Genomic DNA, 24,543 nt, shown 5'->3' with positions numbered 1-24,543 from the left:
TCAATCGCACTTAATCTACCTATTCATTTAATCTGTTTCTCAGTCTTTGCACTACTGACATTTTAGACTGGATAATTCTTTGTTGTGAGGGGCTGTCCTGTGCATTGTAAGATGTTTAGCAGCATCCCTGGTCTCTGCCCACTAGATGTTTGTAGCATCGTACCCTCTCTCTCCCCAGGAGCTGCAACAGTCAAAAATACCTCCTATGCTGACCTTTCACTAGCATTTGACACTGCCGACTATGAGAACTCCCTCCTGCCTTTTCTAGAATATATTTTTCCTCTTTCTCCATCTGGCTGCTCCTCAATTCCATTCTAGGGCTCCTTTCTACTGTGCACCTCTTAAATGTTGGACCCTGCCCATAGCTCCATTGTCTTTTTCAGTCTTCTTACTCTCCCCCGAGTATCCCTATGCCCCCTCCAAACAGCCATCCCCACCTCTGATCTCTCCTGAGCTCAGACCTTCACAACTACCTGTGGCCTGGAATTCTCCTCATGGGACAAGGTTGTTGTCCCATCAACCCTTCAAACTCAATATAACCAAAACAACTCATTATGGTACTTAATTCTACCTAGTATCTCAAATTCTCCACCATCGAGGCCCTCATCATTGCTTGTCCAGTGTTAAAAAGAAACAACAGGCCCAAACTGGAGTCACTTGTGCTAAGCTCCACCAAGACTTGATATCTAACTTAACTGCAGTTTCAGCCTCTCCCAAGACTGGAATTTTAAACCAATCAGTCTGGAATTTCCTGGTCAGCACTATTGAGGTAATCTGCATGATTAAGAACCCCTGGCCTCCCCTAAAGGAAAGACCTCTGACTAAAATAATCCACTCTTTTAATTTCCTTGCCCCACTCTCTTTCTGCCTATAAAAACCTTCCATTTTGTACAACTCCTAGGAGCACCTTTCTATTTACTATAAGGATGCTGCCTGATTCATGAATCATTCAGTGAAGCCAATTACATCTTTATATTTACTTGGTTGAATTTTGTTTTTTAACATTACTTAACTGACACAGTCATATGCCACTAAACGTAGAAATCATCTGCTTAACTCTTCTTCCTCTGAGTCCTTTAATAGTTTTCCAATAGGGGTAGAAGAGGCTGGTCACACCAACATAACCATTCTGAACTCATTCATTTTGTAAAAGAATAAACTGAATTTACACATCAGTCATAAGGGATTGGCTAATTATCGTCTTCCTCTGAAAGATAAAATCACTTTGATAGGCTAACAAAATATGGTCATTGAGCATGGATTTAGATTGCTTGTCTCTAGATTTCTGCAATTATTCTACGAGACAAATACCATTTTGTAAGGTCTTTTGGTTAGGCAGGCAATTGGCTCCTCCCAGTGATACTGTAACTTGGTCGTGCCTTTCTTTACCAAAACTGCAACAATCATGTGATACCTTTCATATGATCCCATAGTCTTGGTCATTCTCCTCTAGAAACTAGTTTGTCAAGTGTGGTGCCCAGAATTGACTTTAGTTTGACCCAACTCACCAGAGGTCAGCAAGACTACCACCTTCCTTATTCTGAACACTACACTTCTCTTTGTGTACCCTGGTATTTATACTGAGCTACCTAAATCCTCCTAAAGGTTCTTTTCACATGTACTAGTGCTATTCAATTACATATCCCCCCCATTCTCTTCTTAGACTATATGTTTTGAATGCAACCTCACATGCATCCCAATTAATGTTATCAGTGTTAGCTAGCTGAAGCTCTATGCTTTCAAATTCTGACAACCAGTGTGCCACCCTCCCAGTTTCATGATACCTCCCGTCCCGTTGCAGAGTCATTTAAGGTACCTGATTATAAATTGTTTGGTGTAATTTCAGTCCTCTTTCATGGAGCTGCAACTATATAATAAAGATATAGTTTAAGTATTTAGGAAAAAAAAAAATCAATACTTCCAATGCCTCCTTACAATCTCACACATTTTCCCCCATTATATCAGATTAGCATGGTTCCCTTTAGCCAAAATCAGTACTATATAAATAAAAATCCTAGTCAAAGACTTTTCAGTAGATGTATTCAAACACTTCATAAATCTAACCCATGGACTCTCCCAAGGGAATATTAGAAAAATATGAAACAATGATAAGAAGGCTGAGGGAGAAATGGTTAACACCACTTCCTCCTAAAAACCAGCCCCCCACCCCGATAAATTTCACCTATACCATGTTTCCCCGAAAATAAGACCTAGCTGGACAATCAACTCCAATGCGTCTTTTGGAGCAAAAATTAATATAAGATCCAGTTTTATTTTACTATAATATAAGACCGGGTCTTATATAATATATAATACAATGTACTGTACTGTACTGTACTGTACTGTACTGTAATACAATACAATACAATACAATACAATACAATACAATACAATACAATACCAGGTCTTACATTAATTTTTGCTCCAAAAGACACATTAGAGCTGATTGTCTGGCTAGGTCTTATTTTCGGGGAAACACGGTATTTCTGAAACATGGAAGTACAACCTATTGTAATACAATACTCAGGGGTAGGGAAGTAACTTGGTATTATAACAGGTACAGGTTGTACCTTCCATGTTTCAGAAATATGAGTGAAAGCTACCAGAGAAGCCCAAAGAAAAGCACACTGTTATATAGAAATGTGTGCCTTTGAGTTCTATTGATGCCACCCATACCTTCCTGAAAGTATGCATAAGGTATATCCTGGGGAGATTCAAAATGTATCTAAGGCAGCATTAGCCGTGAACTTAAAAGAAAAAAAGAAAAACAAAGAAACCAAACTCTCCCCATTTAGTTTCCATGATCATGTTTACCATGGCTTTTATAGCTGCTGTTCTGACACGCGGGTCCTGGTCACTGAAGTAATCCCCTATAATCTTCTGGACATCTCGGACAGCTATGCTGTCTGTATCCTTTGTGGCAGTTTTCTCCAAAGAGCCAAGATTGCCAAGTAATTGCAGGCACTTATTTCTTACACCATGGGAGGTATCTGCCAGGTGCTATAAAAAGAAAACAAAGGACATGATTAAGATACTTAAAAACAAACAAACAACAACAAAAAACTCAAACAAAAGCGTTCTTTCAGCTTTAGGAGTGATTTTGAACACTACATTCTCACCACAGCCTGTCTAGTATCATGTTGCTTAAATATGTATCTTCCAAAAATAATCATGAATCCTTAGAAAATAAAAAATAAGACTCCCAGCTAGCCTTTTGCCTTGTAAAGGTGGGAGTAAGTACTTTAAAAATGAATTCTAAATTGCATTTTATTTGCTATCAAATCTAAAACCAAAACAAAAAATAAAAATTTTAATATCCATACAGTAATATGTAAAAATCTTAAGTCTGCTGCTCAATTAATTTCACAAAATGAACACACACATATAACAAGCACCCAGATAAAGAAATACAACATGACCAACACCGCAGAACCTACCCTTTCATGCCCCCCTCCCAGTAATAACTCCACCACCATCAAAAATAGCCCGTATCTTATTAACTTCTAACACATAGATTTATTTTGCCTATTTTTGTACTTTATAAAAATAAATAGTGTCCAGTTTCTTTTGCTTAATATTATCTTTGTGAGATTAGAGATTACAGTATGGCATGTAGATTACACTATGGTTCATTCATTCTCACTACTGTATAGTATTCCATTTGTGAGTAAACTACAATCCACTTATCCTTTCTACTGTTGGTAGATATTTGGGTCATTTGTGGGTTTTGGCTACTCTGAATAATGCTACTATGATTATTCTTGAATGTGGCTCTTGGTGTACACATTCACATTTCTGTTGAATATACACTTAGGAATGAAATTGCTGGGTCAGAGGGCATGTATATGTTCAGTTTAAAAAGACACTGACAAATAGTTTCCCGAAGCAGTTGTACTAATGTAAATGATTTACATTTCCACTAATAATACATAAGTGTTCCAGTTGTGCCACATCCTTGTCAACACTTAGTATTGTCTGTCTTTTTAATTTTAACTCTTCTCATCATCATTTTAAACAAATTATCAGTTATCTCTCTCTCATACCTAGTCCAAAGCTACTGAAATAAGCAATTCACATAACGCAGTAACAGGAACTGAAAATATTTTAATGAAATAAGATTGTACAGTAGGTCCTATGTGGTGTGAAACTCTGCCATTTAAACTTCTTAGACTAAGGCCCACAGTAAGAAATGTCTATTATACTGTAACATACTCACACACAAACACATACATAGAAAGTTTAACAAAACAGTATGTACACCTTTACATCTTGTGATGTACTCCGATATTTGAACTCAAAATACTGATCATGGGGGCAGCCAGATGGCTCAGTTGGTTAGAATAAGAGCTCTGAGCAACAAGGTTGCCAGTTCGATTCCCACATGGGCCAGTGAGCTGCGCCCTCCACAATTAGATTAAAGACAACGAGCTGCTGCTGAGCTTCCAGGGTTGGGGGTGGGAGTGGGGGTGGCCAGATAACTTAGTCGGTTAGAGCACGTGTGCTTAACAACAAGGTTGCTGGTTCAATTCCCACACAGAATGGTGGGCTGCGCCCCCTGCAACTAAAGATTGAAAACGGCAACTGGACTTGGAGCTGGGCTGCACCCTCCACAACTAAGTTGAAGGACAACAACTTGGAGCTGATGGACCCTGGAGAAACTGTTCCCCAATATTCCCCAATAAAAATTAAAAAAAAAAAACAACTTTGATTAAAAAATAAATAAATAAAATACTTAAAAAAAATACTGATCATGGCGGCATTACCCACTGGACCTCTTAGGGCATCAGATTCCTTATTCCTAAGAAGGAACAACAATGCAGATTTACTGATTTTCATTTCATTAACTAACTTACAGGTTTATCATGAGCTCAGACAGAAATATAAATGTAAAAAAAAACTTATATATTATAAACCATGATAAAAGCATTAGCTATTGTTACTATAATCTAAAGTAGTAAGAAAGATATATGGTCACAAAAAAGTATACATATGGTTTCATTAGGAGATAACTACAATTATCAATACAAAAAAAGTACCTTTAGATATTGCCTTCAAGTTCAAATTTTCCAGAATTTTCTATCTATAAATGAAATCATTGATTTGAAGTCACACTAGTTTCCTTCTCTCTTGCTCACTCTAACATTAATAGCACATACAGTCTCTGAAACTACCCTCAGTAATCACCCATCTCTTTTCTCCTGCCTTAAAATTCGCGAATCCTCTATTTTACAAGACCACAGCTTTAAATGATATGTCTAATAATACAGGTATCTTATCGGGAGAATTAATACTGTAATGCAAGTCTCTTGACACTCAATCCATAGCTCCTTTGCCCACTCAGCTACATAAATAATATCATGATTTTGAGAACTTTACTATGTTCAGAGTTGGGCATTTCAACCTTAAATACATAAAAAGCTCTACAATACCTAACTATTTTCTTTACAAATATGAAAACTGTTACCTCCAGCCATAAAGGATTACCGTATTCGGCCATGTATAATGCGCTCCCATGTATAATGCACACCCACATTTTTGGCCTAAACTTTCAGGAAAAAAAATCTTTCATTTTAATTTTCTAATTCAAATTTTCATTTGTTTAAATTTAGGTACTTGTATTTTGTATTATAAAGGAATTTTAGCATTTATTTTTTAACATATTATGGTACAAGAAATTTTATGTAGCAAATAATTACAAAACACAAGAACAGGTACAAGACATTTTATGTACTGGTAACAAATTTACGATATTTACAAATCATAGAAGGCTAAGAACTCTTCGTCGTCGCAAGTTCGTTGTAAATTCAACAACACTGATTATCGTATTCTAGGGTATTATTTTGTATATGGATATCGCTATTGATTTCTAGAGTTACTTTTTTAACTCAGAAGCATAAATATAAGAATTAAAAACATTTATATAGATATGGAATTAGTACTACCCATGTATAATGCGCATCCTTATTTTTCCTCACAAATTTGCACAAGAAAGTGGGCATTATACATGGCAAAATACAGTATATTTCTAATTATTGCCTGATGAAAACAGTGATACTAAATTAATAACCAATTCTGAAGATTAGCTAACCAGGCTGCCAACATCTTATGTAAGTCACACACACACACACACACACACACACACACACACACACACGAACAGATGGGAAGAAGATGGATTGTAAGTAAATTAAGGATGATACTATCGAACAGGGAAGTTACAAATAAGACAGAGAAAAACCTAGAATGAACAATGTAGTGTTGGGTCTGAATTACAAATAGAGATGATAACAGATTTTCATTACATATAGTCATAGAAATATAGATGTAAATATAAATATATCGTCTAACTCTGTGCACTGAGAGGGTCCATAAGCAACAAGACCCCAACAGCAATGAACACATTTAGTGGACAGATCTTGGCTTCAAAATACAATTCTCCACTAAGAAGAACCAGGGCTTCTTGGGACATAACAAGGCTGATTCCAGGGCTAGAACAGAGAAAGAAAGATGAGCCTGGAAATGTTATTGTGCCAGAAAAAAATGAAATATTCAAAGGGCAACAGAGAGAAGTCAAAAGCACACAGAAGTCAACCTGAAGGGGCTTCTCACTTGGCTGAATCAGGAATGTGAACATCAAGATGAATAATGATAGTAACAGCCTATGACCCATTGAATAAACAAGGAATATGTGACTCTGTAACTGATATTAATAAATAAGAGGAAAGTTGGAGGACAGAATATTTACATAGTTTCAAAGTACCACAAAATACTTCTCATTTCAAAAGGAAAGAGTAACTTTACAGTGAAGTCTAACAGACACTACCTTAACCAAGTGATCAAAGTAAACATCTTCAGCAATGGGACAAACCAAAATGATGTACCACCTAACGGGGTGCAATGAGAAGACAAGTGCATCACATCTGTGATAGTCTTGCCAAAGATGGATAACTTGCATCTAATTATGAGGAAATGTCAGACAAACCCAAATTCAGGGAGATTCCACAAAACAATAGTCTTATAATTTTCAAAAGTATCAGGGTCATAAAATCAAGGAAAGACAGAAGAATTATTCCAGATTGAAGAAGACTGGTAACATATGGTGACTAAAATGCAACACGTGATTCTGAACGGAATACTTTTCCTATAAAGGACATTACTGGAACAGTGAAATTTGAATGAAATTTGAGGATTATATGGTAGTCATATTTTAACGTTTATGTTCTGATTTTGATGGTTGTCTTGAGGCTATATAGGAGCCTATCTTTGTTTATGGGAAACATACACTGAAGTATTCAAAAATAAGGGGGTACCATGTTAGCAACTTACTCTAAAATGCTTCATAAGAAATGAAAGTACTTTATTACTATAGTTGTAATTTTTCAAGTCTGAGATTTTTAAAAAAATACAAAAGTAAACAGTCCAAATACACACAAAAAGAATAAAATAACCATACTGTTTAACAAACATTAGAAAAGTATTGCATTATCCTTAAGAATAAGTATAGTATAGGTTAAGACCATAAAAAAAAAAAGGCAGCTACTATATCCGAAGCACACCCACAAAGATTCAGAGAGGTGGAGGAGGCTTTGCAGAGAAAGTAGATCTATTAAATTTTCACCTCTTATTTGAGAAGCAAAGTAGCAGAGCGGAATGAGCACAGACTAGAATTAGACAGACCTAGGTTTGATTATTGGCCTTGCCTCTTAGTATCTAAGTGCGCTTCACTAAGCCCTTTAATTTTTAGAAACTCTTACTTCAAAAAAAAGGAATAATATCCTTTACCATGAGGTGTTATGGAGAGTGGATTAAATGAATTAATTTACTAGTCACTGCATGTAAAATCAGCTAACAGTGTATGGGACATAACAGACATTCAACAAGCACAAGCGCCTAGCATAATGCCTGGCACTTGGTATGTTCTTTAAAAAACAACCTACTTAAGAAGAAGAGAAGGGAAACAGGTGGGGGAAAACAGAGCAGGTAATGCAAAAAACCAGAACATGGAGAAGGGTCAGAAATACAAGTGGGCCACCTGGATGAAGCAGGCCTGATCTGGAACACACAAGCACCAACTTTCTGTTGATGGCTGTCTAACAACAGCAGTCTGTCCTGAAAGGTATTGAGTACGTGTGAATGGTTCACACCAGAATGCTCCGGAGGAAGATTCCTGAATTAGTAAGTGGGCACCTAGATGCCTGGGAAGAAGCTATGCCCAATGTGAAAGTGGGTGAAGTGGCAGGCTTCCTAGGAGGAGAGAACAAAGGAAACTTAGAGAGAAAACTCCTACGCAGAGGGCAGGGCTCTCGGAGGAGGAACCTCTCATTATAAAAATGGCTCAACCAAACAGTTTAGCTCAGAGTTAATTCTTGCCTCCAAGTTCTTAAGCCACAGAAATGGGAAGGACACACTATGTCCTCACAATGCCTACATATTGTAAGGGCTCAAAATTATCCTTCAAAATAAGACACTGAAACTGAGAAGAGAAACTTCCAGGCGTAAAGCTGGCAATGACTGTTTGTTAAAGCTAATACAGCAAGGTGGTGGTGGTTTTTTTTTAAATAAACTATTTACATTTAGTATGGAAGCATCATGTTTCATAGCTAAACTGCTGACTGAAGCACGGCCCCCTGGAAGGTTGCTACCCCTGTGACAAATACTTTGATTTTCAAAGAACAAACTAAAAGCTTCTAGCTTCTATTAAGGTAACCAGACAACACTGATGCAACAGAACCTATTACTGACTGTCAGCCCACAGGAGAGAGTAAGTCTAAATGACACCCCTCAGGGCAGCAGTCAGTTTTATGATATCCTTCCCCTGCAAGTCACTTCCTGCAACAAGGCCATCATCACTAATAGCTGCCTAGTGTCTGCTCTGCAGAGGATGCTATTTTGATGTTTATACCCAGGCCGTTCATTAAAGTGCCATCTTTTTTATATTAATGGAATAAGCTACATCCCAATAAGAGCAATCCATGTTAAAATATAAATAAATAAATAAGCTAAGCCAATCAGTTTAAAACTACTGCTATAGAAAAAAAAAATCAATGGTTAAGTATACCAAGAAAATCTGCGAATGAAGTTAAAACACAACAAATATAACTTACTGACTCATTCAGTTTCAATATGGATTGTTTTTAAGCACAGGTAAAAATTCGGTGTTCTTTGTATGCAAATGATTCTAACAGATGACCTCTCCTAACAAACCACACATCATATTTGTTTGGACACTATTTTATCGATGTTAAAAAGCTGTACGATTCTATCTGTTGCCTTAAGAGCTTAATGTACGTTTGTCATAGAATTAAAGGAACAGAAAAGAAACAGAGAGGCTGGAAGAGAAGGCAAGATGGAGACAGAGATAAAGAAGAATTAAACTACGTGATACATAAGCCTTATAAGCAAAAACAACATTTATTCTTCTAGAAAAACCTCCACATACAGCAAAGAAAGCAGAAGACCACCTGTTCCAGTGGTGCAGATGCTCCACGAGAATATTAATTTCCTGACCAAGTCTGTGAAACAAATCTCTTCATCTCCCAAATAAAGATTAGCTGTACAATGTACCTCAAGGAATTATTGATAAGATAAAATGAGACAAACTTTGAAAAGTTAACAGTACCCTAAAGCATGACTTTCTTCCTACTGTGAAACAAAGAATATGACAAATTCGCACCATGTATTTAAAAGATATATAAAGGAAGAATTTGAATTTAAAGTATTGATAATGATAAGAATAGACTATAATATATTGAATAAACTAATAGGAAAGAAGGGAGGGAAAGCTCTCTGTAGAGTAGAATGCCAATTAATAAACACATAAGGAATAGCAGAGTTAGAAAATCACCATTTTGCAATGATCAGAATAATAATTGACTCAGCAAGATTCATTAATAGTTGTTAAAATACTGAGTAGGGTTTGATGGGGAAGAGGATATTTACAAAATCTAAAGTATCTCCCAACAAATTACTTATTAATCACAAGGAAAAATAATAGCACAGTAAGTCGTCACTTAAATCATCCTCAATAGGTTCAATGTATAAGGAAACCAATTTTAAGGAAACCAATTTTGCCACAGACTGATATAAATAAGAGTTAAATTCCTACAGCATCTCATTAACATTATAACACAATGATGACAAATAAAACACTGTTACTCTAGGACCTGCTGTGACTCTGTACTGAAAACCCTAACAGACATCAGCTTAACCAAGTATCTAAGTTAACAACATCAATAGTGAGTCAAACCTCATCTGTGCCTCATGATGAGATGCAGTGAGAAAGACACAGTATTATTTATGTGGTATTCCTACCAAAATGCATAACCTGAATCTAAACAGAGGAAATGAAATATCAGATAAATACAAATTGAAAGACATTCTATAAAATGGTCTATACACTTAAAAAATTCAAGGTCAAGAAAGATAAAAACAGGCTAAGGGACCTTTCCAGGTTAAAGAAGACAGGAGATATGAAAACTAAATGCAATATGTGATTCCAGACCAGAAAAGAAAAATTTTTATAGAGGATAATATTGAGATAAGAAATAGAATTTGAATTAAGTCTACAGATTAGTATTAGTATTGTATCAAAGTTCAATTTCCTGATTTTGAGAATTGTATTGTGGTTATAAAAATGTTATCCTTTGTGAGAAATACACATGTAAGTATTTACTTTAGTGGAAAAGGAGCGTGATGTCTGCAATTTACTTTTAAATGATTCAGGAAAAAATCATATGTATATACAGAGAGATAAAGCAAATTTAGGAAAATGTTAACTACCGATAAAATCAGGGAGGAAGCTATATGGAAATTCTTTATATTACTTTTGTAATTTTTTGTTGTATGAAATTGCTGGCGTGTTTGAATTTTATCCCATACTCAACCCAATGCTTCCCCAGAATTCTCTTTCTCAGTGAACGGCACCACCATCTAATCGGGAACATAAGTCAGAAACCCAGGAATCATCCTCAACAATTCCTTCACCCTTACCCCATCCTCAAGCAATCACTAAGTCCTGCCAATCTTATTTCCTAAATATTTCTCAAATCTATCCACATCTTCCCATCAATTTAATCCAAACTACTACAATCTCTCACTGAGGCTACTACAATTATCATCCTAATTGGCCTCTCCACAATTATACTGGCGTCGTCTCTGATCGGTTCTCTACAACACAAGAATAGTCTACCCAAAACACTTCAATGGCTTCTCAACAAGACCTACAAGACCCTGCACCACGCCTAATGGTTATTAAATGGTTTTTGGTCTCAGGATCCCTTTATATTCTTAAAAACTATTAAGGACCCCCAAAGAGCTTTTGTTTATATGAGTTTTGTTTACTGATATTAATTGTATTAGAAATTAACACAGAAATTTTAAAAATATTTTACTAATTCCTTTACAATAATTATTCATATCTGCCTCCACAGTGACAATCTGTAACAAAATCTTATGTTGTTTTATCTCAAGTATGTGAAGAAAATCTAGACTGAGATAGTTGAACAGGGAGGACCACACAGACACCCCCTCCCCCTCAAAGAGTCCCTGAGAAGTCCTCAGACCACATTTTGAGAGCCACAGCTCTAGCTTTACTGCCATCTTTAGATTCTTCTAACGGTGTGCTCCTTTCTATACCATAGGATCTTTGCATATGCTGTTCCCTTAGCCTAGACTGCTTCCCCCCACTCCTTCCACTCCCTTTGTTCATTAACTTACCACATGTTAAGATATTAAAGTCTAAGCTCAACTATCATTTCCTCTAGAAAACCTTCTCTGAATTCCCTAATTAGGTTAAACCCGACCACCCAAACCATAACCCCTTTTGGAGCAATTAAAACAACTTTAGTTAAGAAATCTTACCCTAATCTTACCTACCTGACAAACTATTTCATTCAAAACCTGAGTGAAATAACATCTATTCCAGAATGCTCTTTTTAATACTTCTCTCACCCCAAAGACTTTTTCCACTCCTTTCTCTGAGCAATTTTAATACCTCATAGTTACTTGTTATTGCAAGAAACATATTATATAACTGTTATAAGCCTGACTGTTGGCTCATAAGTTCCCTAAAGGTTGGAATCTCATTTCGCCAAGAAAGATATACATATGGACAATAAGCACATGAAACTATGCTCAGTGTCACTAATCACTAATCATTACAGAGAAACAAACCAAAAGCACGATGTACCACTTCATAGCCATGAGGATGGCTAGTGTGGAGGGAGGGAGGGAGGGAGGGAGGGAGGGAGGGAGGGAGGGAGGGAGGGAGGGAGGGAGGGAAGGAGGGCAGAGGAGGGTCGAAGGCGGGAGGGAGGGGGGTGGGAGGTGGGGGGGAGGGAGGGAGGGAAGGGAAGGAGGGAGGGAGGGAAGGGAAGGAGGGAGGGAGGGAAGGGAAGGGAAAGAGAGAGGGGGGAGATGGTCATTTGGGCTGTTTCCACCTTTCGACTATTATGAATATTGCTGCTATAAATATTCACATACAATTTTTGTATGAATATGTTTCATTGGTAGACATCTACGAGTGAAACTGCTGAGTCATATGGTAAGTCTATCTTTAATTTTTTGAGGAACTGCCAGACTGTTTTCAGACTGTTTTCAGACAGTTGAGCCATTATACATTCCCATCAACAATGGAGGAGAGGTCCAATTTCTCCACATCCTCACTAACAGTGTGGTTAGTCTTTTTAATTCTAGCCATCATGCTAAGGGTGTGAAATTATACTGCACTGTGGTTATGATGTATATTTCCCCAATGACTAAAGATGTTAAGCATCTTTTTTTGTGTGTTTATTAGCTATGTGTGTATCTTCTTTGGAAAAATGCCTATTCAGATCTTTTGCCCATGTTTTAATTGTGTTATTTCCATTTTTATTGTTGGGTTTTAAGAGTTCTTTATATAGGGGCCAGCCCGGTAGCTCAGGCGGTTGGAGCTCCGTGCTCCTAACTCCGAAGGCTGCCAGTTCGATTCCCACATGGGCCAGTGGGCTCTCAACCACAAGGTTGCCGGTTCGACTCCCGCAAGGGATGGTGGGCTGGGCCCCTGCAACTAGCAATGGCAACTGGACCTGGAACTGAGCTGCGCCCTCCACAACTAAGATTGAAAGGACAACTACTTGACTTGGAAAAAAGTCCTGGAAGTATACACTGTTCCCCAACAAAGTCCTGTTCCCCTTCCCCAAAAATAATCTTAAAAAAAAACAAACCCACAAAAAAACAAGGTCTTTATGTAGTCTAGATATACAAATCCCCTTTTAAACATATGATTTGCAAATATTTTTTTCCCCATTTTGTGGGTGCTTCTTCACTTTCTTAATAGTGTCCTCTTAATCACAAGTTTTCAATTTTGATGAAATCCAATATATCATTTTTTTCTATGATTATCTTTTCACAGTATTCTTTTATAATCCTTTTTATTTGTCAGGTCAGTAGTAATGTTCTCGCCTTCATTTCTGATTCTAGTAATTTCAGTCTTCTCTCTTTTTAACCTGGTCAGTAAACTAAAGGTTTGTCAATTTTGTTGATCTTTTCAAAGAACAACCTTTTGGTTTCACTGATTTTTCTTTATCGTTTTCCTATTCTCTATTTCATTAATTTTCGCTGTAACCATTCTTATTTCCTTTTTTCTACATGCTTTAGATATAGTGTGCTCTTCCTTTTCCAGTGTCTTAAAGTGGAAGTTTAAGTTACTGATTTGAGATCTTTATTCTTTTTCACTGTAAGCACCGACAGCTATAAATTTCCCTCTAAGCATGCGTTAGCTGCATCCCATAAGTTTTGGGATGTCATGTCTTCACTTTCATTCATCTCAAAATATTTTCTTTTTTTTTTTTCCCTTCTTCTGCCCCGCCCCCCACTCCGGTTCTAGCCGTTGTTTCTCAGTCTAGTTGTGTAGGACACAGCTCCCTGGCCCATGCTGGTATTATGAGCCTTGGGCTCCCCCGGGCTGAGGCCATTGGTCACAGGTTGTCGGTGGGCAGCTCACAGCAGCTCTCACTGGCTGCTGGCCACCAGCCACTCACAGCAGCACACGGCAGCCCACGCCAACCTCCAGCTGCTCACGGCAGCCCAGGGAGAGCCATTCCTCACAATCTTAGCTATAGAGGGAGCAGCTCACTGGCCCATGTGGGAATCGAACCAGCGACCTCAGCGTTAGGAGTACGGCACTCTAACCACCTGAGCGACCGGGCAAGCCCAAAATGTTTTCTAATTTCCTTTTTTATCTCTTATTTGACCCATTATCTATATAGGAACATGTTTAATTTTCACATATTTGTGGTTTCCCAAATTTCTGTTACTGATTTCATTCCATTATGATTAGAGAACACACTTTGTATTATTTCTATCAAAAGGGTGAATGTTATTACATGCGAATCACATCTCAAGGCACAATGTATGATAAAAATCACAGACAAAATGTCATTAAGCAATAGATATAGTAACTGTGGTTATCAATCATAGACAGCCTTTATTTACTGGAGTCTGCAAACCCTTGTGACAGGTCTGCTATTTCCAGATTTTTGTTTATTTGTTTACCCTATTATTAGCCTGTACAAATGGTGAAGAAACACACAAAAACCCCATATAAGAAACTGGCAAGGAACATGAAAAGTTCATTCTCAAGAGAGGAAACACAAATGAAGAACAAATATGAAGCCTCACCAGTAATCTTTTAAAAAGGAAATTTTGAAAAATGAAACACTATTTTCCTCCTACCAAATGAACAGGGTAACTTTAGTTTTTAAACATTAATATCCAATTCTAGAATGCTACAGGGAATTAGGCACTCTCATACACTGCTGGTGGGCATATAAGCTGGAATACTTTGGAAAACAATTTGGCAAAAAGTATCACGATCCTTAAAAAAAATCTAAATGCTTTTAACTAGTAATTGTACTTGTAACAATCTACGTTTAGTAAATAACTCTAAATATAGAAAATATTTTAGACTGACTAATAATATTTACTGCAATATTATTTATAATTTAAAAATGGTTACAATATAAATTTCCAATAATAAGAGAATGGGTGGGTAAACTATAGTTTAATTATTGGACAAAATATGCATCCATTAAAAATGTTTATAAAACATTCACAATATAAGAAAAATACTTCTGTTATGTTAGTGAAAAAGCAAAATTGTATATATAGAATATGATTACAGCTATGTATGTAAAAAAACATAGCAAACAATCTGTACATAGGAGAAAATCAGAAAGTAATATATCAAAAGACTAATACCTGTCACTTTTAGGTACTGAATTATGAATGTAGTTTTGCAGTTTCTTTATTTATACTTTTCATTATCTTTCCAAAGTTTCTGAGTATAAATTTTTGTAATAAAAAGTCTATTTAAATCAAATTTAAGAAACTGCCACTTCAAGCATTAACAATCCACTTAGTACAACACCTCTCTCACCAGCACGACCTCACAGATATAAATATTCTCTCACCTGGGAGATACATTTATTCTCTCATATACATAATCCCTAGTGTTTTCCACTTAAGCTCTTAATATTATACTTGTCAAAGTGTTTTGTGTTTGGCTGTTGTTACTGCTTATTAAAATAACTGGAACACTATTTCCTGGGGGCTCAGAAAGAGCATTCTAATTCTACAATTAAAACATACTTGTTTTCTTATAACCTCAAAATCAACTTATCCCAAAGATTAAAAGTAAACCAATTCTACCAGGTTTAGGAGCCGCTGTTATGTACAAAAGGCAGCTAATTAAAAGTTCCACATTAAATCAAAAGACACAACTAATGTGCATGTATTTCTTTGACAATCAGAAAAAATTAACTGAAAAACAATTTTCCCAAAACACTTGTTTGCATCTAGTTGGACTGTTTATTGAAGCCACAAAGCATAAGAAAAAGAACATGGGCTGTGGAATCAGAGAAATCCTGGTTCTGCAACTTCTTTGCTGTGAAAACTTGGACAAGTTAAACTCTCTAAACCTCAATTCCCACGTTTGTAAACAGGGATAACAGAACTTACGTAAAGGACTGTGAGGAACAAATGAAAAACTGGATACAAGGTAGGTACCACAATAAGCAGAGTGCTGTATTAGGCACAGTATACAGGGCAGCTATTATATAATTATTTTCATTTCTTTTGGGAGGATGAGGAAGTTCATTTTATAATAAATTACTCAACTTTATTCCTAATCCAACATCAAGAAACAAACAAACAAAAAAAGGAGACAGCTCTTAAAACCATTAGGAGTCCCTGGCAATTCTCAGTTACACACAGATTTACAGTGTAGATCTAAGCAGATCTTACAGCTCATACCACCTCTCCAGATACTGCAAAGCTGTGCAAGAAAGAAGCAACCCAGTGTTGAACCATTATACTCTTACCTTGCAGGCTACATCAACTAATCGCATCTGGATAGCTTGATTGTCTGGGAGTTTTGTGCCAATTGCCAGCAAAGTGTCCAACAGTTGAGCTAGAACTTGATGAGATTCTAAAAAGGAAGACAGAAAGTTGTCTTGGGGAATTTCAAAAGATCACTACAGAAACTAAATTAACTTGGGTAAAGAATGTAGTTTTTGTCAGCTAAGTTCTACTATTCGATCCTGATTCCCCTCAACTAAAAGCTAAGTTCCTACAGGGATCAGATCTAAAAGGAGTCCTATACAGGTTGGCCATCATGCTCGAAAATGTTTAGTGCTTGGTAATTCAAGGGCTTTTCATTGCCTTCAAGATAAAGTCCAAATTCCTTAGCCCGGCATACATGCATGTATACACACATACATACATACATACATACATACACACATACATACCAGGCCCTCGAAGGTGTTTAGCTCTGCCTATCTTTCTAGCCTCATCTCTTTCAAGTCTCCTCAATACCCTTTTTCCCAATTACTTATGATTTCATGTCCCCTATCTTTGCTCAGGCCAACTTCCCTACCTAAATGACTTCACCCACACCCAACTCCATTCTCAATCCCACTCCCCAGGGAGCAACTACTAATCTTGAAGTGTGAAGCTCCTGTATGAAGCTTTTCCTTCTTCCCCTAGAATTGATCATTTCCTGCATTATGCTTCCACTGTACCCTCTACATCAGCTACAACACTTTACTACACGCCTTTATTTTTGTATCAGACTAAGCCAGGAAACCAAAAGATCCTTGAGAGCAAAGACTGTGTTTTATTCACGTGCGTGTTCTTAGACTCTAGTACAGCTCATTATATGCTCAATGAATGTTTAATACATGGGCAAACAGCCAAATTCAAATAAATTAATATCAATCATCTTAACCAGATTCTCTTCTTTGTCTAAATTCTCTTCTTTGTTGCAAAATGTATTTCTTATAATGCTGGTGGTATACAAGAAGATGTTAGGTGGCATTCAGATAATCGTTTTTATTTTATTAACCATGAATATACTTTCATATATGTAATAAAAATTGCAGTTCCTACATATCAACGTCACATAACACTCATCTCCTTTTAACCTTAATAATATAAAGAGCCTCTTTAGTTTTATTTAACTAAAAAAAAAAACTGTCCAATTATGAAAAACATTAAGTAAACCATAGTATAGATATGAAACAAATGTCAAAAATGATATACATGATATATAAATGACTAAAGCTCATAAAACAGTAGTCAAATCACTTCTTAGTAAGACTTACAGTTAAACATAGTAGATTGAACACATCTGTTTATCACTATTCTTTCCTAAAACCTCGTTAATATACGAATAAAGAAATTTAAAAGGTATAAACCTACAAGTACAAAGAAAACAAGAGAATAAAGGTAGGTAGATGAGAAAAGTCAATAAATGTTCCAAAGGTAGAAAGCAGATTGAAAAACTCTTCGGTAAAACTGAGAAATGTAATACTAGATGACTACTGAGAAGGATGTCACTACAAAGCAAAAGAATTCTAGCCATGACATCCCAGAAAGATTCAGGAATTGGAGAGTTTTTCTAAAAATTAAAAACCCAAAACACAGGGATAAGGCAGGGGTTTGAGGCCTCCGTAAGTAGTTGGACCCCTGCCTCCTTCCCTATCCTACAGAGCCAAGTGACCACTGAAATAGGAGGTTTAGTCCATATAGAAAATGAACCAGAAAGGGCAAAATTTGGGGAATACCAGTGAGGACAGGGAAGAGACATCATGAAAAAGAGATGAGAAGATAATCAAGGTACAGATAATCAGACACTCCCTCCTTCTCCCCTTCAGCTACTTTGGCTCCAAATACATCATGGTAGCCAGTCATTTCTCTGACTTCCTAGCAGGTGAGCCATGAACTTACAACTGGAAAAACTGATGGGCCCCACAGAAAAACACCAAAAGTCACCGAAAAGTTCTCCAAAGACACAGAGGATCCTCCTAGAGTGGAGGCTACCAGTTGACATGCCCCGTCCCTTCGCATAGAACTACCAATCAGCTTTTTAATGCCTCTTTTTTTTTCATTAGCTCAGTTTTATTATCTGCAGTAAGCAATATTTAAACACCAATCAAAACAAGGGGGCAGAGAGCGCTCTAGGGCCAGTACAGGCAAACAAGCAGGCCCCTGAAATAAAGTGGCAACTACTGCAAAAATCGTGGCCCGAGGGAAGGATGTTTAGTAACTCATCTTAAATTTAAATGCATGGCCAAGGTTCAAGAAAAGTCTCTAATGTGAAGATGCACCAAAGAGAAAAGAAGATACTGAGAGGTAATAGAAGAGAGGTAAAAAAATCTCCACCAGCACCACCACACCAACCTGTATTATTCCTTCAAAAATGATTCCGCATAACATCATGAAAAGGTAGCTAAACAGTTTGAAGATTAACTCTTGCCTCTGGTAAATCACAAATCTAAACTAAATCTTAAGCCCCAGTCTCTCTCCTGACGTCCTGACCTACACTACAACTGCAAGTTGGATGGACATCTCCACCTGGATAATAAACGAATCCTCAAAATCTCTATACCAGCTAGTTCATCAAACTAAATTCCTCAGACACCAAAGTATCTTTCTAAAAGCAGACTTCATCATTTCATGCCCTTGCTCAAAAAAACTTTACATGGCTCCACTGCCTTCCAAATAACCTTCACAATCCTTAGCTTTAGCTACCTAGCCTTCGGCTTCAAAGCATTTTACCATTGGTTTTCTTCCTAAAGCCCCTTAATCCCTGCTGATCTCTCACAAAACAACTCAGTTCTTTAACTATTTCTTGTGCTTTCCAACTTCTCTATCTTTATCATAATGTTCCTTCTTGGCACTCTTCCCCATCTCTGACTTTCCAAATCCACCTCCTTACTAAGCCTTTCTGGATCCCACCAGTCAGCACTGGTCTCTCTCTCCTCTGCTCCCACAGTATTCTGATTATCCCTCCTCTAAAGCAAGCTTTGTGTTCTCATTAGTGGTGCAAAATGTACGAGAGAGGCAGACATACATAACGCCCTCGGAGTGCTTAGCCTCATGCTTTCCTATGAGTCACAGAACTCATACATCTGATGAACTGAACGGAAAGACTTTTGGTTCAGTGTGGACCACACTCTGAAAGTGCACACGAAACTGACAACCATGAGGCTTTTACTTCTGAGTCTGTGGCTGAAATCTAAGACACAAATACTAGAGTCATTCTAGCAGTCACTTTATCTCTCTGGAGTTTATTTTCCTCAGCTATGAAACAAAAGGCTTGAACTAGATGATCTTTGTGGTCCCTTCCAGTTCTATCTTCTATGAATCTAGGTAGGTCAGGAACTGGAATTTGGGAAGAGACCTAGATCAAATCTCTTAGAGACACTTGAGAGACAGAATTAGAACACTAAACAAAAAATAGAGTAGCTAGGGCCAGCCCGGTGGCTCAGGCAGTTAGAGCTCCATGCTCCTAACTCCAAAGGCTGCTGGTTCAATTCCCACATGGGCCAGTGAGCTCTCAACCACAAGGTTGCCGGTTCGATTCCCGCAATGGATGGTGTGCTGTGCCCCCTGCAACTAGTAACAACAACTGGACCTGGAGCTGAGCTGCGCCCTCCACAACTAAGACTGAAAGGACAACAACTTGACTTGGAAAAAAGGCCTGAAAGTACACACTATTCCCCAATGAAGTCCTGGTCCCCTTCCCCAATTTAAAAAAAAAAAAAAAATCTTAAAAAAAAATAAAATAAAGTAGCTATTTCTATGCATCCGGCGTAATTTGAGTCTCTTTCTTTTAAAGCCTAGGATGATATATGCAGCAAAATCAACTCTCTCATAATGTTTCTATTTTGGAGATAAAGTGTTTCAGTTAAACCACAATCTGTAAGAAAGAGTACTGCACTAAGTTCTCAGTTCTGCCACTACTTAGCTAAACTCACCTCATCTCTCTGGGACTTAGTTTCTATCATCTGCAAAATGAAGGATTTAAGCAAGATGATCTACGTAATACCATTTATAACTAAAAAAGTCTATGGCACTGTGAAATTCTCAATCTTAAAGTATGAAATATTTCCATGTATATAGCTAGCTACTCTAAGAACTTTTCATGGGAAAAAAGATACTTCAATACTGAGGCAATATAATTGTTTTGGTGCTTTTAAAAGAAATGGATTTTTCTTTGCCCCTATGTGCAAAAGAAAAAATTAGAAACATGCTACTGTACCTGTTGACATTCAGTATATTATCAACACTATAAAAATTATGAAGGTAATGTAGAAACATGGAAAAAACTGTATGTAAAGTGAGAATAGAAAATAGTACATTCTATAAGTACAACCACATAAAATGCATGTAAGTAAAAGGTAATATGTAAAACATTATTTTATGGAAGCAGTAGGAAATTTTTTTTTCTTTAACGTGGTTATATTGGCATTACAAAAAACCAGATTCCTCTCTCGAAAAAATTTATAAAAAGATACTTTCATTGTTTCCTGTGAATTGAAAGTCTTGGGTTGAAATTCAATACAAGCACAATTTTAATATGAAGTTGTTTCTAACAAAATTTTTTTTAAACTCTCAACTTCAGCCAATGGGCCACATCTGTAAGATATTTATTATCCTTTAACAGTTGTACAATACATATATTTAGATTGTCTGAGTTCAGTGGCCCTTTATTACTCTCATAACCTCTTAAGTTTAAAGAACAAATGTTGTCCAATATTTAAATAGTCACATTTGTTTATATAACATATACCCCAAAATGAAATAAAACTATTCTTTGAAAGCACAACTAATTCAAACAAATTATAATATTTTCAGAAACAGCAACAAAGGGTTTCTTTTTATTTAATTTTTAAAAATAAATACTAAGACAGGTGAGGCATTAACTCTACAACAGAATCTTGTACATAAATAAAGCTAGATAAATCATTTAAAAAACCTAAAAAGGTGAAGTAGTTTTCTGTCTCACCTAAACACTGAAAAATAATGTTAGTGGGCATCAACAAGGAACAAATAGAAAAGGTAATAACATGTGAGACCTGGGGGATGTCACTTTTACAGGAACTAAATTGTGAGGGACCACGTGAGCAGGACAGCACCCCTCATGCTGAGTTAGTGTACACAGTCGACAAAACACCACCTGTCACATACTATGTAACCTTCAACAAGTTAGTCAATGTCTCTGAACTTCAGTTTCCCCATCCACATCAGCATCTGTCTTACAGCATATGTAACCACCTTAAGTACAGTGGTACCTCGGTTTTCGAACGTCTCCATTGACGAACATTTCTGTTTATGAATGCCGTAAATTTTATGGATCTATGGTATCATTAGATAGTAAAATTCATGCTAAATTTGCAGTTTTAGGGGTTGATTTTAAAGGTCTGGAATGGATTAATCCATTTTGCATTACTTTGTCTGTGGAAACCGTGCCTCAGTTTTCGAACATTTCAGAACTCGAATGGTCTTCTGGAATGAATTACGTTCGAAAACCGAGGTACCACTGTATATGCTACTGGGTAGAGATCAATAAATGACAGCTATTAAGGAACAAAACCATATTTTAACTCTAATGTAAATATATGTTCATAGTTTTATTGATTCATCCTTAAATTCCTTTTCAATATCAACACTCAAAATTTTGTTTTAAATTCTATGCAAAAGGAACTAAAGATTTCTGTTCTGATTGTACAACTTACTTTCATTCTGCAGGATGTTAATAGCATCATCCATAATACAATCTGGTGAAAATCCTGCAGTCTTTGACAATAAACCCAATAATGATGCAATTTTCAGTCTCACAGATGGATCATTCTCCTGAAACAAAAGAAGTGGTTGTTACCTTGATGTTCTAAGTCTCAGCTAACCAACAAATAGGAACATGGGAAACTAAAACATCTCAAAAGAGATTCAATGAACCAAGTATTCCAAGGCTTTTTTTCTGAAAAATTAACTTGATATACTTCAGGGGAGAGAGCTTTCTCAATAAGTATGTTACCCCCAAATACTGGAAAGTGAGTGGGAACTTTTTTATGCCTTGCTGATGCCATTCACTTCTAACCAGAAATGTGTTTCTGAGGTTAAAAGAACGTTTCCTCCACTGTGTAGTCACATTAAACACGAGTTGCACTACCAACACTGACAGCGCTGGTCACCCAATGTTGCTGCACTTGGAGTCTCTGGAAGTTGGGTGCTGCAGCTATCACCAGTAAAACATCTTTCACTTTCCTCGTTTTGTGGATCACCAGATCCTGATTAGAAGTTTGGGCAGGGGAGTCTAATGAGCTGGGTCTATGTCTTGCACCTGGCTCCAGGTGCAAGGTAGACAGACTAAGAAATGAGCAGTCTGGCCGTTTTACCTTCTATACTGGGAGGTGGTCTCTAATTTGCACGCAAATTCCTATGGTGAGAAATTTCCCCAAAGACGAAAAGGACCATGTCCTTTTGTTCATCACCATTTCTCCAGTATGTAACACAACACCCTAAGTTTCTAAGGAGGTCACTGAGCACAGCAAGGAGGCCTCAAGTCGGGGAAGGAGCAAGAGATACGGAGTCAGAAGACCTAGAATCCTGACACACCACTTACCATGCATATATAAACTTGGAAAAGTCATTTTCTTGGAAATATAACCTTAAGCTATGGGGTATAATAGAAAGGGAAAGGGCTTTGAAATTGGCCAAGATCAAATCAGCAATTTAGAAGATAAGGTAGCAGACAACACCCAATCAGAACAGCAAAAAGAAAAAAGAATCTAAAAAAATGAGGAGTTTAAGGGACCTCTGGGACAACATCAAGCGTAACAACATTCGCATCTCTCTCTTCTCCTCACCAGAAGGAAGAGAGAGAGCGCAAGGAATTGAAAACCTATTTGAAGAAATAATGACTGAAAACTTCCCTAACCTGGCAAAGGAAATAGACCTACAAGCCTAGGAAGCAGAAAGAGTCCCAAACAAGATGAACCCAAAGAGGCCCACACCAAACACATCATAATTAAAATGCCAAAGGTTAAAGACCAAGAAAGAATCTTAAAACCAGCAAGAGAAACGCAGTTAGTTACCTACAAGGGAGCTCCCATAAGACTTGCTGCTGATTTCTCAACTTTGCAGGCCAGAAAGGATTGGCAGAAAATATTCAAAGTGATGAAAAACAAGGATCTACAACCAAGATTACTCTACCCAGAAAAGCTATCATTTAAAATCAAAGGACAGGTAAACAGCTTCCCAGACAAGAAAAAGCTCAAGGAATTCATCACCACCAATCTAGTATTACAAGAAATGTTCGAGGGACTTCTTTAAGAAGAAGAAAACAAAGAAAATCATAAATATGAATAATAAAATGGCAATAACTACCTAGGTATGTATGTAGTATGTATACATATATACATATATGTTTATGTGTGTATATAAATTTGTGTGTGTGTATTTGAAGGTATTAGAAAATTAAAAGACAAATGAAGAGTATCGTGAGGAAGGTCACAAACCCAAGAAGTTTCACCTAGAGTTTGGGACTGCTTTTTCTTGAGGGTCATGCCAACTAGGGGAGGTAAAAATATGGATGGATGATAGGCAAAGTAAACAGTGCTTCTGACAGCAAGCGAGGCCGGGGGCAAGGACTAGAGTGTAAGGCTGAGGGTAGGAGGGGGAGCAGAGGCAGCCTAATGAACCCTATCCATCACTTTGGATTGGGACCACAAAAGGCTACAACAATATGAGTAAGAGTGAAATAAAAATACACAGACTTTGGTAAGGACTAAAGCTCAGCTTCGAATCATCTCAGTCCTGAAACAAGAAGGTTTTCCTGGATCACTAGGTAGAAACAAATCCTCTCTGGAAAAAATTAAGTCATCCTAATCCTTAATTTATTTTTACAAACAATTTTGGAAATACACTGTCTAATACCATAAGAAATAAGGCACAGCAGACATCAGATAACATGAATAGAAATGGTAATATATACCTATGGGGACTCTATAGATTGGAGTTATCAGACAAAAACTTTAAAATAATTCTGCTCATTATGTTCAAAGAGATAAAAGACAAAATTGAGGATTTCATCAGAGAAGTAGAACTTAAAAAAAAAGAGGAAATGGGAGCGTCTGGGTGGCTCAGTTGGTGGAGCGCGAGCTCTGAACAACAGGGTTGCAGGTTCAATTCCCTCATGGGCCAGTGAGCTGCGCCCTC

General features: G+C 37.0%; 1 protein-coding gene across 1 annotated transcript in view; it reads right to left on the bottom strand.

Moving 5' to 3' along the window:
* The window catches only part of INTS4 (integrator complex subunit 4), a 93,150-nt gene that overhangs the window by 56,578 nt on the left and 12,029 nt on the right, over nucleotides 1–24,543 (bottom strand). The window contains exons 3-6 of the mRNA XM_019726396.3: nucleotides 22,062–22,179; nucleotides 16,359–16,465; nucleotides 2,815–3,000; nucleotides 1,817–1,867 (exon numbers count right to left, since the gene is read on the bottom strand). Of these exons, the coding sequence (XP_019581955.3) occupies nucleotides 1,817–1,867; nucleotides 2,815–3,000; nucleotides 16,359–16,465; nucleotides 22,062–22,179 (462 nt within the window). The remainder of the gene's footprint in view (nucleotides 1–1,816; nucleotides 1,868–2,814; nucleotides 3,001–16,358; nucleotides 16,466–22,061; nucleotides 22,180–24,543) is intronic.

This window comes from Rhinolophus sinicus, chromosome 14 (genome assembly GCF_057876585.1).
Source record: "Rhinolophus sinicus isolate RSI-liver-muscle chromosome 14, RSI-T2T, whole genome shotgun sequence".
NCBI lineage: Eukaryota > Metazoa > Chordata > Mammalia > Chiroptera > Rhinolophidae > Rhinolophus > Rhinolophus sinicus.
This window is presented reverse-complemented; position numbering and strand designations above follow the sequence as displayed.